Source organism: Stegastes partitus, unplaced genomic scaffold (genome assembly GCF_000690725.1).
Source record: "Stegastes partitus isolate 25-593 unplaced genomic scaffold, Stegastes_partitus-1.0.2 Scaffold94, whole genome shotgun sequence".
Taxonomy (NCBI): Eukaryota; Metazoa; Chordata; class Actinopteri; family Pomacentridae; genus Stegastes; species Stegastes partitus.
Window position 1 is genome coordinate 405,287 of NW_007577825.1, and position 15,437 is coordinate 420,723.

A 15,437-nucleotide genomic window follows, 5' to 3' on the forward strand; every position below is an offset into this window, starting at 1 on the left:
TTTTTTTGTGCAATCACAGTGCAATCATGTGCAACAGACAGCGGCGGCGGTGCGCATGTGTTCCTGCAGATTAGCGCCAAGGGTTTCCTACCGGGAAGGACTCTTGTTTACGCAGCGACCCCCTTTTGACTTTGTAGCAGGAAAAGGTGGGGGGTAGACAGAGAAGAGAGAGAGAGAGGAATTAAAAAAAAGTAGCAGCGAGTGAGGTCAGCAGCGTAGCATGAGTCAAGCCCGGGGATGTATGCAGTCATCATCACCATCACCGTCGCGGGGCTGTATTGTGCGCGGCCCTGCTTGGCCGCACAGAGCCGCGAGTGTGCCCATCCTGCGGGGCTGAGCTGCCGTTTAGTAGCAGCTTTCATGACGAGCACAGTGAGTATCGGGGCGCACGGAGGGGAACGTGTCGATGACTGTGGCGTTGTTGTTGTCGTCGTCGTCGTCGCCGCTGCTGCGCTCGACACTGCGCGTTATTGTGGCCGCAGCTCGCTGACAAAGTTTTGTTTACCTCGCCGAGGCGCACTGGGCGCGCACCGGACTCACGGAAAAAAAAAAAAAAAAAAGAGGATGCGTGTCAATCAGAGCGGATTGCACGGAGAGAAACGTGACGTATCGACCGTTTGACAAGTTGGATCGATTTGTGCGTCTTGTTTGTCAGCTGTTTTTTATTTGTGTTTTTTTTTCGGTGCCACGGGCTGCATTGTGGCTTCGGTTGCGTTGCAGTGGGACGCGGCATTAGTGGACTGGATAATCCGTCTTCTGCAACAAAGGGCTTCTCGTAAATAGCGCTGAGCTGGCCGAGCCCGTAGAAAGTGATGCGGAGGGAGGGAGTCCAGGAAGAGTCCTGTCGTGTAAGAGAACATGTTGAGTCTGCTCACATTTTCTTGATTTTTGTGTTTTTTTTTGTCGTCTCTTGCACGGTGCAAGGCCGCGTATTGCTGCTGCTGCTGCTGTAGCTGCTGCCGCCTCATGGGCTGATTTAAATTAGGAAATGGCGATGGATTAGGGGTGGCTAATAGTGCTTGACATTTATTTTTTAAGCCAATTTGACGTGTCAGTTTGTTTATTAGGCTAAACCCCGGGCTTGTGTAAGGTTGCACTTGTGATGCGTCATGATGATCCCTCACCTCGGATGGAGTGTGCGCCCTCTTAAAGCCCAGACACACAGCATGGTCGCCCTTGTGTTACGTTCTTTCTCCAGATCCTGCAAAGGGAAATATGTGACTTATGTATGTGCAGCTTTTCAAAGAGGGATGTTCGGCAGCATGTCTGCAGGCGTGTGCAACATCACATGACAACACGCTGTTTGCTAGCCACATAGCATGGTCATTCACTTTCCTCTGTCAGTGGTGCCCCTGAGCCAGTACAGGATCTGAACAGCTGCAGCTGGCTATTTTAGGAAGCGTGTGTTTTACCAGGCCACCAGAGCAAAGGGTGACAATTGTCAGTCGCTTCTTAAGTTGACAGAGATGGTCTTTGCCAAGTCCATGTTGCAGAGATTCTTGTGCTCATTTATGTAATCATCTCCTCAGATTGCTTTGTGCAACAAGAAGAGTCCTGCAGCAGCCCGGTGCTTTGGTTGTGATAATTCTCCCGGCAGGGTTAGAGAGTGGCGACGCTTTCCTGTTTAGGTTGAGCACAAGAGAGACAAGATTTTTTACATTTACACAGATGGAGCAAGGATTGAAAATTTAACAGAAACAGTCAGGATCTGTGTGCATCTCGAAAATTTGGCAGGCTGCACCGTGTCAGAAATCTGTTCCGAAACCTGGCCATCACATAATATTTTTGATAATCATAATGAGTTGCCATGGTAATTGCCAAGATCTCCTATAAGCTACCAAAACCTGCTGGGCCATCTTGCCTGTTTCCCTGCTCTCTCGCTCTTTTTTTTTTTTTTATTCTTTCTTAACACCCCTCATGCATGGATTGTTTCATCGTGACTCATGTTTGCTCACTTTCAGTTGCCCTTCCGTTTTGATTCCACAGAGCTGGTTCAAAGGGCACGGGTTAACACTTTTCACTAGCGATGAGTCACGCAGTTGTGAGAAAAGAATGGTATCTCTCACGTTCAGCCTGCCGTCTGTTACCGTAGTGTGGCGGGAAAAGGAGCTTCCTTTCTGTCGCAGGTCAGGCGAGCTATGAGAGGCTTGATGAAGGTGATGAAACTGTAGGCGAACCGGTCGACCATGAGCAGTTTTTCCAGTGCATGTTTGCGCCCGGTGCAGTAGTAACCTTGTAATAACATTTCCAGGAATTATTGATTCTGCCATCTCTATCAACTACCTTCCTATGGCTCCAGTAGTTTATGCAGGTCTGGTCTTATACGTGGTGGCCTGCATGCAGGTCATTATCCCTGTGTCATGTGAGCTTAGCAAATAGACCTGCCCCTCCCCTGCTCCATTCTCACACCCGATACCTTTCAGCGGAGGTCTATTGTTGAAAAAGCAAACAGCAGGTTTTTACATGGCTGAGGCAGGGATGCTAATGAGACCCCCCTCTGTGGGGACCCCTTTAGTTTGGTGGCTCAATGCTTGACCTGTGTCTCATTCTCTCCATACAGGGTGTTGCCGGTAAATGAGAAAAACACGCAGACTTCTTCAGATCTGTTCACCCCCGTCTGGCAACCTGAGTGGATCACGAAGAACATCAGAGGGGATAGAGGATTATCTTGGTTGACCTGGCTTCTGCTCACTCTGATGTCAGCGTAGTGTTGCAGCTTTATTTCACTGTACATACCCTATAGCGGGGTATACACAAGCATATTTATTGCTCTCATTTTGGATGGATTGACTTAAGGGGCATCCAGTGGAGTGTTGACTGAAAATAGTTCTCTGCCTCGGCGTCTTCATGCCCGTCATGAGTGTACCAGCCCAGCAGAAACCAAGCAACAAAAGAACAGGCAAGCGCATCACGTTTTTCAACGATCAAAGTGTAGCAATGAAGGAGACTTCTCAGCACCCGGAAGGATCCTACTATGTCCCAAGTGGTACCGCCTCAGACCCCAGACAGAGCGAGGCTGCAAGTACTGTGACGTCCAATCCAGAGGGTCCTCACATGTACCTCAACTCTGTCATCTTCAGCCCGGACAAGGGTGACCAGAGCAGAGGCCATTATCAACAGACTGTGCCCATGAAGTGGGCTCACCAGGAGCCCAGTCAGCAGCAGCCGTCAGTGTCCCAGCAGCAGAGAGCTGCCACTTGGGCCACCATGTCTAACTGGGGGCAGAACTTTACAAATTATATCGGAGGAGTTAACATAACAGACTCACGGAGCCAGAACGCATTTGTTAAGTCATTGCACGAGCCTTCTGGTTTACAGCCACATCAACAGCCCTCTAACAGAGCAGCAGACAAACCTACAGTAGAAGCGTACAGGGATGCTGCAAAGTCTCGGGGCATGGAGTGGGAGCAGCAGCAGCAGTCCCAGGCCTTTCAGGAGACTCTGAAACCAGGGGTGCTGAACACCCAACAGCAGAGTTCATCCCACCAGGGAGGAAGCTCAGTCTTGCAGCCCTTCCAGTTGGCCTTCGGTCAGCCCAAGCAGCACCTGCCAGCCTACTACCAGGCCTTCCAAGGGAACAGGACAACGCTACCTAACCCACCAAACTACTCGGCACCCAACGCCAAACCCCCACATCACTTACAGCAGCTGCAGAAACAAGAACAAATACAGCGCCAGCAACAACATCATATAATCCAGCAGCAAATTCAACAGCAGCACCAACAACAAATTCAGCAACAACAAATCATTCAGCATCAACAGCATGTGCAGCAACAGCTACAGCAGCAGCAGCAGCAGCAGCAACAAATACAGCATGAGCAGCAGCAACAAAAGATACAGCAACAGCAACAACAGCAGCAACAGCTCCAAATTCAGCAGCAAATGCAACATCAGCAGTTGCAACAACAAAACCCCCATGTGCTTGACTATTACCCTGGCGCACAAAATGCACACCCACATCCACAGCCTGTCGTCGTACACTCCCAGGAGTCCTCTGCTCCAGCTCCCCCAAAGATCCAGGAGCCAATCATCCAGGACATCACCCCAGAACCCCAGCAGCCGTCGGATCCGCTGCCGCCCCCTCTGCAGTCCGAGCCCCTGTCCCAGTCGCAACCTCAGACGCAGCTCCAGTCTCAGTCCCAGCTCCGGAGATCCCGACGGCTCTCCAAGGAAGGCGGCGCGCCGTCCGACAACCCTTTTCTCTCCGTCTCCTCGGATGAGCCGGCGCCGGGGCCACAGGGGTCTCAAAACGGGGCCCGCGACATCCAGGCAGCCCCAACAGGTGTCATCCAAAGTACACGCAGAAAACGCCGGGTTTCCCAGGAGGTCAACCTGGAGACGCTCGCTCACGAGGCCTCGTCCAGGGAGTTTCTGCCATCACACGTTAGCAAGGTAAATACATGGTTTAATTTGTAGAAGATATCTAAATGTGCGGCCATTCTTCACTCTTCAGCTGCCTTCTTTTTACTTTCTCTTACCCTCTTCCTTCCCTTTCTGTGCCTTTCTGTTTCCCTCGCTGTTCCGCTCACTCATCTGTTTCTCAGCTGTTTCCTATCAAGCGCAAGAACCACAGAAATAACCTTTAATAGGAAAGGACTGAATGTTCCGAATCCCTGCGATTGCGCCGCAGTTCAAATCTAAACTCGTCGCTACAAGCTGAAGGCTTTAATTGCAGATATTTCACCGAGAGCTCAGAATCTATTTTTCTAGTGTTATCCCGGGGTATAATTGCATTGGGACTAAAACTCCCTGAACAAGAGTGGGAACTGGAACAAACGGTTTAATGTGACTGCCAGGAAAACTGTGCCAAAACTTGTGTTGTTTGTGTTTAACGGGTTGCTGGAAGAGATGCTGGGTGTAAGCAGCGCCCAGTGGAGTGTGCACCGCAGAACTGGGCTGCTCGGCTCTGCCTTGTGGGGGGAAAAAAAACTTTATGAATATTGTCACATTCTTTAATAACAGCTTCACGTGTGACTTTTAAGCTCTCGCAACATGTTTTAAACCCGATAAATTCCCCTGACTTTACCCTGTGATGTCATGCGCTTATCTGTGTTTATGTGCTGAACTTCTTGATTGTGCAACAAGTCCTGTTGCCAAACAGCACTGAGTCAGTCAGTCTCTAGTTCAGCGCGGCTGTGCCCTGAATTTGCCTCAGGGGTAGCTGATCATACAGACACTGTGTTTGGTTACATGCCTGCACACCACCACCCCCCCCCCCCCCCCCCCCCTTCCATCAAAGGAGAGAAACTCCAGCCTGGCCTCAACCTGCCCTACCCCCCCCTCCCCTGCCTGCAGTGCTCAGCAGAATATCTCTCCACCGCTCTGGTGTAAGGGCTCGAGTTTTCCACCAGCAAATAATGAGCACGGATCCATCCAGCGTAGCCGCACTGCCGCATGCCTCTCTGCCCATGAAGATGCAGCGTGCAGAGACAGTATGCATCTGCCTTCCACTCTCCTGTGATGTGGTGGCTCAGAAGGCTTCAGCTGAGTTGCTCCACAGTTGGTCTAAAGCACACAGCCTGCTCGTGCCCACTCATTATGGTTTCCTAAAGAAAAAAAAAATGTGAAGAATGCTTTTTGGGGACGGCGTCTTTTGGCATGCACATAAAGTGTGTCACTCATGTGCTGCACCTAGCAGTTGCAATATCAAGGTGCAGTCATGCAAAATACTTGTTTGGGAGAGGCACACTCAATATCTGTTTGTCTTCTGTTTCATCCGGTAGGAATATTTTCACAGCAGTTCAGTTTCTGTTTTGGATTTGAGGAATACATCTCAAGCCGTAGCTGCAGTCATTAATCAAGAAGTTGTCAACCGTTAAATGAACCGTTGTGATTAACTAGTTTGAGTGGTTTATTTATTTATTTTTTAACTCCAGATTCTTTGATTCCAGCCTTTAAATGGGAATGTTCTCTGGTTTCATTACTCTTCTATGACAGTAAGCTGAATATGTTTGGATTGTGGACAAACCAAGACATCTGAGGACCTCATCTTGGCCTTTAGGGAACACTGATTGAGATTTTTCAGGGAATTTTTTTGACCTTTGATAGACCAGACAACTAATTGATTAAGCAAGAAAACAATCTCCGGATTAATCAACTATGAGAAGAACTGTTAGTTAAGTCGCTAATCACAGCCTTAATAGTATTGATGTATCTGTTAACGCTTCCCTCCAGTATTGGCATTGTGTCTTTTGCGTGATCCCACTTTACTGTACTCATTACAGTTTGGCAGCCCGCTCAGGTGAAGCACCAGCCACCCAATTACATTTGAGCTTAAGATGTATTTGCTGCGGTGTGTTGAGCCGGAAAGCTAAGCGACGATTACTTACAGTAATTTGGAGGTGATATTCTTTATTACACATGTTGCTTAGTGCACTGTGTCATTTATACCGGTTGATTTTTTTTTGTTTGTTTAGGTGCTGCATTTGAAAATGTGTCACCTGAAAGTGTGATGAATGTGTAAGCTGCAGTTCCATGTGTTACAACAAGGAGCTGTCCTGCTGGATTTTTGCTTGTAATTATACTTTAAATGCCACACTAGTCTTGCTTAAGGGGTCACATCACTGTTATTTCTATAGCACATCTGAAATAACAGATGTTGAGCAGCAGTAGAGAAATAAGATAAAAGTTTTGAATTGAGATGAGTGATTTGAATACTGAGATTAAGATCCTACAAGTTTATCTGACTACCTTAAAAATTCAAAGTCAAATGATGCTTTTACCCTCAAGTATGCGAAAATTCGGAGTTCGTGCATTTTGTTTACTGTGCAAAGATTTGCATATATTTCTTTATCTGATCTCACATGTTCTATGTTGGGGAGACATTTGTTTATTAGCAGCATTTCAACAACTGATCTGCCGTCTTTATCAGGAGCCACACCGGCCGTGGAGTCCCACCGAACCAGAGGGCATGAAGCGGCCTCGAGACGACACTCTTCTTCCACTCGTCATCCCCGTGTCTGTTCCAGTCCGGAGGCAGGAGCCCTCGTCCCCTGACAGAGACGAAGCCGCCCTGGCGTCCACCTGGCCCCCCAGGCCTTCGAACCCCCAGGACCTCGGCCGCGCCGACCACAAGCCCTCGGTCATCGTCACTCGCAGGCGCTCGCTCAGGAACTCTTTGTCGGAGAGCTCGGAGCAGGTGGGCTCATATTCATGCTTTGCACTTTTTAAACTATGGTTGATTTTCATTTACGGAAATAATTCAGCAAATTGTCAAAGAGAAGTTGCAAAGACCTGAGGTAGTAGTCTCATCCTGATCACTCAGTGTTTTCTGTCCGTTTAAATCCAGCTATAAATCCTTGAATTCGTGCCCCACCAACACTGCCTCCCTTCCCCCCACTTTGCTCTTCCCTGCCCCCATTCCTCTCCTGCACACTTTTCTCCCTTTCCCTGTTTGATTAGGAGGGGGGATTTGGGGAACTGGTTGCCCTGTCCCAGATCAGGCAGATTAGCAGGGTTTAGCCCTTCCATACTGTACATTATGTACCATACAGTTGATGGTTGGGGTGCCTTGTTCATGCTCTCTCTAGGATTTTTCTGAAAAAATGCACAGTAAACCAACTATATAAGTCTTCTTATTAGTCCTCACAGTTAGAAATAATTTCTCTGAGTGATAAATTTACCTTTCCTCCCCAGAATGACGGCGCCGAGGGGGAAAAAGACGACGATGGCAAAAAGTCCAAACGTCGTCCCCGTCCCGAGCCTCTCTTCATCCCGCCGCCCAAACCCGGTTTATTCATCGCCCCGCCCGTCTACTCCAGCATCACGCCCTACCAAAGCCACCTACGCTCCCCCGTACGGCTCGCCGACAACCCCATCACCATGCCCCCCTACACGCCGCCTCCCATCCTCAGCCCTGTTCGTGAAGGCTCAGGCCTTTACTTCTCCACTTTCCTGTCATCTGCTGCAGCTGCTGCAGCCGGCGGCCCGGGCCTGCCGCCTCCAGCGACACCCAAGTCGGCCACCCGCAGCCTGTTGCGTTCCAGTAAGTAAAAACATAACTCGCAAGAACTCACTGACTTATCCACAGTACATCTAAGCTGTAGAAATTCAAACACTAGCCTTTGTACACATCTGGTCATAACTTCCTGTAAACAACCCTGTATCAGAGTACACGAACGTCTGTAAGTGATATTTTTGCCATCTCAATGTTTGAATCGTTTGTGTATTTTTAAACCTACGGAACAGCGTTGTTTTACTTCTTGTCCCTTACATTAAACTATAACTCCTGTGGTTATGACAGCGACTTTACGATAAAGTACATTTTGTGTTGCTGCCCCTCCAGACAGCTGCGACATCACACCGCCGGTTTTGCCTCCCATGACCGACGCCACCCCAGTCAGCATTGAGCCGTGAGTAGTAGTTCCCTCCTCATCTGTTATTACGAAAAAAAAAAAAAAAGGGTGGGTTTGGAGGTTTTAGTGTCATTTTCAGAGGAATTATGAGTGTTCAAAAGCATGCATTATCATAGACCGGAGTAATAGTTCTGCAATCAATTATTTAAACCATAACACTGGGTTGAATCATGAAATGTCTTGAAGGAGAACACAGACTTCTTGAAATTCTAAACCCATCCATTTATGCGGCCCTCCTCTCCGCCGCTGTTACCGCTGGAATCTTTTTGCCCCGTCATCCGCAGCCAACGTTAATGCCAGCATTCATCCTCAGATGTAACTTTGCAGGCTAATGTCTCTCTCAATAAAACGCATCCTGTCATAACAAGCCCGTATTAACTCCCAAATGAAAGCCCGAAAGCTGTTTGTAGACTAATGACAATAAGTACATTAGTGGTCTGTGCGTCTGCTCTTTAAATGCAGTTTTGGTTATTCAAGCAATCTGGTTTTAATGTGTTATGCTAGTTTATATTATAACAAGGTACAGAATTGATTAGAATGGGCACATTTGCAGTGTTTACCAGTGATGCGGCTGTTGTGGATGTTAGAGTTATAATCCTTAAAATGTCTGTACTGTTGGGTTTGGGGCAGGCATGGCTTAATTGTTAACTGATTATTTGCTGTTAATATTTTGTCCAATTAAAACATATATGAACCAATAAGGCAACAGATGAAGTACCTGCAGGTCAGAAAACGTGTTGTAGATTAGCTGTAGTGCCTTTTACTGTTTCTGACTGTAGCAAGCTGAGGAGGCTCAGATTTCACTCAAGAGTTCAGTCGGTTCATCTTAGCAAGCAGAGAGCATTGTGGGAGTTTAACTTTGCAACAAGCCACTATGACAGAGTTTTTTGTGACAGTTAATGACCAGAGCCCAGAGCTCACATTTTCAAGTTGAGTTTACTAGTTTACTGCTCTCTGTTACCAAACACCTAATGCTACTTTTGCAGCAAATGTCACGTGCTTGTGGTTCAAAATAGCTTCATCAGCATATGGAAATGTGTCCTCTGTAGTTTGTTCATGTCATGAGTCATAGATTATTGACATTACGCTGCAGAACATGATTTAAAATTTGCATCCTCAGTTCAGGGGCACGCTTGGTGACTAGCTACTTTGTCAGATATGGAGGAGAACTAGCATCTGTGAACAGAGCAGTCAGCCTTGCAGTCAGTAACTTGCAATCTGATCCTCGGTGCTGAGGAGCTGGAAGCATGCAGCCTCTTACCTGCAGCTCCTCTATCAGCTTACTGCTGCTGCTCAGTGATTGTGTTTATGTGCCTTATCCTAGCTCTGACCATTTTCAGGATCTGGTTATTTCTATTCATGCATACATGTTAAATGCTAGCATGCAGGTTACTGTTTGTTACCTGTGATGTTGAGAACACGAAGCTGCTGTCGTACAAACTAGGCCGTTGCGGGTCATATTGCTTTGTAACTAACCAGTTTGGAAACGTGGCTGCCTCTTGTGTCTGAGATGGTAAACAAAGCTACGAGCCACTTCATAAAAGTCGCATACCAGGAGGAAGTTCTACAGATAGTTTGTGTTTCCGTTGACGTGATTTGTCTGAAGCCTGTGCAGCTGGTTGACTCCGACTAACTTGGTTGCTCAAAACTAGGATAAGGGGTTTATCCAGATTTCTGAAACCAGGATGTGAAGTTTACATACTGAAAGTAGCATTTCTGAATATGTGAAAATATACTGTGGCTGCTTCTCAACCAAACATACCCTGCTTTTTTTTTTTTTTTTTCCCAGTTGAACACCTTTGATGTGAGTTAGCAGCAGTAGCGAATGTTCAGTTAGCAGCCACTTATTACAGCCCTGACACAGTGTGAAGACAGTTAGTGATAGCAGTGAGCTGGATCACATTCTGCATGCTCTCCTGTGAATCCCTCACACTTAGGCAGGTTTAACAATCCAAATCCAGTGTGGGAACGGCACGCTCTGCCACTATCTGTATTAACTGCCATGTACTGGGGCTGTTACGAGATGAAAAAACACAAAATGGCTTGAACAGAAAAACTCTTTAACCATAGATGGTATCAAGTATGAGCTTTGATTTCATTAAATTCTCAAGGATTACAATTTATTCTCCCAACTGTCAAGGCAGTGCATGTGCATGTAAACAGCGTAAACCAAAGAAGACCTGCAGTGAAACACGATCAGCAGCCAAGTTGCTCCATAAGTGTAACATGTTTTTGTGTTGTTGCATCGAGGATGAGATGCAGTTTATGGGGTTGCATTGTGCAAGCTGTTGCCTGACTGATGCCAGCTGCTCAGCAGTTAGTCAGGGACCAGCAAGTGAGGCTTCTCATAAATCATGCTTTCAGCCGGGCCTGGTGTACACCCAAACACAGCAAGAGCCATCGCAGTTTAACGTTTAGCAGCCCACCTTCCCTGGAGGGGAGGCTGCTCGAATCCACGCACACTCAGCTGGAAATACTGCAGGAAATGCAGGCGAGGGAGGGGATACCCTTGAACAATCTGCTTACACCATCGTTTTCACAATCATAGCATTAAAATGTCTGGTTTTCATTAGCTCATAAAACTTTTTTAGAGAATCGTATCTATGATTTGCTAAATTATTACCCACTTGACCGAAAAACATTTTGGTCATCCATTTGCTGACAGTTCAGTCCATTCAAGTAGAGCGTTTAGTTTAAATAACACATTTTGAAGCAGATATTTGCATTTTGTTCATTACGCAGAGAACACAAGGGAGCTGTGTAACATGCTTCATCTCCTAACAGTCCAAGAATTGCAGTGCTCAGAACCCGAGTGCCTCAACAATTTCTCTGTGCCTATTTAAAGAACATGGCAGGAAGGGAAGCAGGGAAATAAAAATATGATCTCAGAAATAACACAAGGGCTTTACTCGAAAACGAAACTCGATATCCATACAGTAAATGGCTGAAATATTTAACGGTAAATAAATGTGCTTTAAATGCAAAGACACTTGATGGATTTTGAATAAATTCGATTCAGCCTGACTGGTCTCCAGCATTGTGGCTAACGCTGATGTCCTGTTCCCAGACGGATAAATATTGGGTCACGGTACCAGGCGGAGGTGCCAGAGCTGAGGCTGCGGACAGCTGTCGAGCTGGATCATCATCGTGCCGATCTGGTCTGGGCTCCGCTGAGCGAAATGGAGGAAAAACCTGACTTCCACGAGAAAGGTAAGAAACTCAGCCCGACGCAGTAATTCAAAAGTATTACATCAAACTGAAACTGAAAACACAAATACATGCAGACAGATTGATGGTGCAGCATTATCATTATTTGTTCATGTGTTTTTATTAGAATTTTTTGTGGCGTTTTTGATGAATTAAAGGGAGTATCTGCTAGTTTCTGTAAAAACTATATTCTGCACTTTGGAATTTACATAAATATTTTATGATAAATGTTGTTTTTCTGTGTAAGCTACCAAGAAAAAAGTCTGATTTTTGGTTTTATTGTCTAAGATGATAGTCTGCCGTTTCGTTGTAGTGAAATACAGAAACATTTTTATGTTGTTTTCTTCAGATTCTTACCTGTTTACGTGCTTGTTTTTTTTTTTTCACAGTGGGTTCATTTTTTCACTGCAGTATAAAGTCCTGCGCTTCTATAGAAACAGCACAACCATGGCTAGAAGTGACTAGAATTCATAAATGGTTTCTGTTCACAAAGTTATAATACCATAAATCATAAAAATGCAAAGACTGTAGTTCCGTTTCTTTGGTTATTTATTGTACAAAACTTATAATCAAAAGATGCAACATTTTCCAAGTGTCCACAGGGATTACCAGTGCTGGAAAAAATGGTGACTCTACATGCTAGAGATGATCTGAATAATTTGTTTCCATACTTGTCTCCTGTCTGTGTAAACACAGCCTGCAGTGCAGCTCAGTTTAGATGAAAAGTCCCTGAATTTTTCTCACATAACTGGTGGTTGCATCTGAGTCACTAATGGCTTCATGGGTGTGCCGAGGACCACATTTTTATTTGATTTTTTACAGAAACTGACTCATCAAAACTGTTTTTTTGGGTGGTTTTAAATTGGGCATGTAGACTAAAGTGATTTTGATGGAATCATGATTTTTTTAAAGCCTAAAATTGGGCCAGTTTCCCCACTGGAAAGTTGAAAATCCTTCCAGTTTTGCAGTATGTGGCTCTGATAACAGGGAGTTTTACAGATCAGAGCGTTTATATCAGTTTGATAATTTATCTTCTGATGAAACGTTTTCATTCTTTCGCTACAAAACTTTAGAGAAATCTCCATCACTGCATGCAATTATTAAGAATTACTTTGTCATCGCTGCTCGCTGTCTCTTTCAGTGGAAGACCTCATGCACCTGGCCTGCTCCAGCGTTTTGTGTGGAGGAGGCACCAACCAGGAGTTAGCCCACCATTGTCTGTACGAGTGCAAAGGGGACATAATGGTGAGTGCAACAGAACAATCCATATTGACTGGCTGCACAGGGATTTCCATGAATAATAGAAAAATGACCGGGAGCTGTGTTCTGCACAGTTCGGACTGGAGCCAGGTTTTCTTCTAACCCACACATGCACACCGACCTGTTTTTCTCTTGAACATCGTCTCCACTCACAAATCCAGTAAAATCTGTACTTCTATTAGAATATCTAGTGTGAAACGAAGTATTTCGAAAGACATAAGATATCCACCATAAAAAAAAAAACATCCACTCTTACAGTCCCTGACCGCTTGAGTCCTTGAATAATCAGCATTTCTTTTAAAGTTGGTTAATATTTAATGTTCTAAAGAAAGTTTTTAGCAGCTTTAAAGACCAATTGATAAAGAAAAACTACAACGGATTGCATTTCATCAAGATGTTAATGTTGCATGCAAGAAAATATAAATCACAGTCTTCGGTTTCTGCGTCCTCTTGGCTGCAAAAGTCTACGATGCATAAATCTTGTCGGCTATCCAAGTCCTCTTCCTTGCAGCCTGGTCACACAAATCAGTGTCTTCTTCTTTCTTTCTTTCTTTTTTTTTTTTTCCTTTGACTTTTTCATGGTGTTCAGCCAAATACAACAAAGGAGCTCTTCTTCTTCTTGCCGTCAGGAGATCACCATCACGTTTTCTAGTGTGCCTGCGTGGAACGTGCACATACCCACAGTTGTAGGATGTGTTGAAGCGATGCGCGTCCTCTGCACAGTTTACAAATAGTCTAGACTTAAGGCAAGGTTCTCAAACTTTTTCTGGAATGCCGATCTGAAATAACTTAATCAACATGTGACAGTGGAAACAACTAATTAAAAAGGATTCTAGCTGAATTTTAGTAAAACAAGAGTCTGCTGGCGTCATGCACGGCCCCTCTACCATCACATTCATAGTTTCCATTGTGGCATTAGTACAATTCTTGACCGATTTGTGCCACTGAACTAAACCAGATTAAAGCAAAACGATTGATTTTAATCCGTTTGAGTAACTGGAACCCTAAAACCAAAGGCTTCGAAAGGCGTGTTAATTTTAAAATCATGGGCAGAAGTTGTAAAAAAACAGAAAGAATGGTCGGTTTTTAACTTTACAGCGGTTCTTGAACTAATCATCCGTGCCTTTGTGTTGGGAAAATTCACCAAATCTAAGCTTAAAATTGAGATATTAAATCCAATTTAGAATTTCGCCAAAAGCCATTTACACCCTGTCTTGTGAAAAAAAAGAAAAGAAAACATGAAATAAAATTAAAAAAATTCTGGGCTCCTCAGTGCAACCGAGAAGCCATGAGTGAGTTTTACCAACAGTTGCAGTCGCTACAGCGTGCCTCAAATCAGTGGAGCAAACTGTTGAAAGATACATTCAGCATGGTGAAATATCTTTCTAGAGTTGATGTACAGAGTAATTAAAAAGTTTAGTTTGTAGCGATGATAAACTTGGAACAATGTTGTAGCTGCTGATTCAAGTTTTTTCTCAATTTTTGTTAATTATATTATCAAGAAATTCAATTTAAGTTTTTGCTTTTTATATAATAACGGCATTACAAGTTTGTCATACAGCACAAATGACATGATTAAGTTCTCTCTACTTCTAGCCATGGCTGTGCTGTTTCCATAGAGATGTAGGACTTTATATTGCGGTAAGAAATGGGCACGCAGTGAGTAAAAATATGACGGGAGCATAAAAAAAGCCCAGAAACCGCTTTGGGTTCACAGGGTTAATCAAGGGAAATAAAACCAGGCCAACACCGCTTGCAGCAAAAAAACAAAAAAACAATGTTTTTTGAACTTGTTTACTCTCAGCCAGCGTTTTAACAGATTTAATTTAACGGGCATGCAAGTGCACGACAAAGACTTGACATTGAGACAGCGCTGCACAGTGAAAGGCTGTGAATGAAGCAGTGTGTTCCAGCCTCCCCCCTCCCCTTTTTTGTACTCTGAAAACTTGACATTTTAGGTCAGTGGGATGAAAGAAATGATCAAAATTCGGAGCTTCTGCATGTGTTCAGAATAATTAAATCCGATCTGCACCAACACATCTCAAACCGCGGCTTCGTTTGCCGCTAACGCACTGAAAATAATCTTCCCGCATTAGTTCGAACAGGTCGAGGCAGCGAAATCTGATTACTGACCAGCTGCGCGTAAATGTTTGAAAGTTATCGGGGTGAGGCGGCGCGCACGTACACGTGTCCTCCGACTTCCTGCTTCAACCTGATATCCCTCCCCAATCACCCGGCTTTCTCTCGTGTGCATGTAAACGTAGTCTTCGAATGCCTTCAGCTGAGTGATTATTGAACGGAAGTGACTGATCTGTAGAATTTCACTTTGCTTTGCACCGAAACTCCTGTGGTGTCCCGAGATGACTGAGGCAGTGTAACGGTTTATAGCCAGAAGCAGGCTGATGCTACTTAGTAGAGCAAGCATGGAGACTGCAGAGAGACTGTAGAGCTGATCAAATGAATTCATCTGTTGGTAACTGATTTATGATTTGAGTTGTTTTTCAAGCAAATGTGCCAAATCTTTGCTAGTTCCAGGCTCTTATTTGTGGGTTCTTGCTGCCTTGAAGTTGTTAACTGAGTGTTAAGAAATAAGATATGTTATTGTGATTGATATTT

General features: G+C 45.0%; 1 protein-coding gene across 3 annotated transcripts in view; it reads left to right on the forward strand.

The window, feature by feature from the left end:
* The window catches only part of mideasb (mitotic deacetylase associated SANT domain protein b), a 30,008-nt gene that overhangs the window by 3,530 nt on the left and 11,041 nt on the right, over positions 1-15,437 (forward strand). Inside the window, exons 1-7 of one of the 3 annotated variants that reach the window (XM_008277294.1) lie at positions 46-372; positions 2,561-4,392; positions 6,872-7,138; positions 7,636-7,984; positions 8,285-8,351; positions 11,422-11,564; positions 12,703-12,806. In XM_008277294.1, the coding sequence (XP_008275516.1) occupies positions 2,848-4,392; positions 6,872-7,138; positions 7,636-7,984; positions 8,285-8,351; positions 11,422-11,564; positions 12,703-12,806 (2,475 nt within the window). In that variant the 5' untranslated portion in view covers positions 46-372; positions 2,561-2,847. Of the gene's footprint in view, positions 1-45; positions 373-815; positions 849-2,560; positions 4,393-6,871; positions 7,139-7,635; positions 7,985-8,284; positions 8,352-11,421; positions 11,565-12,702; positions 12,807-15,437 lie in introns of those variants that run through there. The other 2 variants (XM_008277296.1, XM_008277295.1) reach the window with 2 other exon arrangements.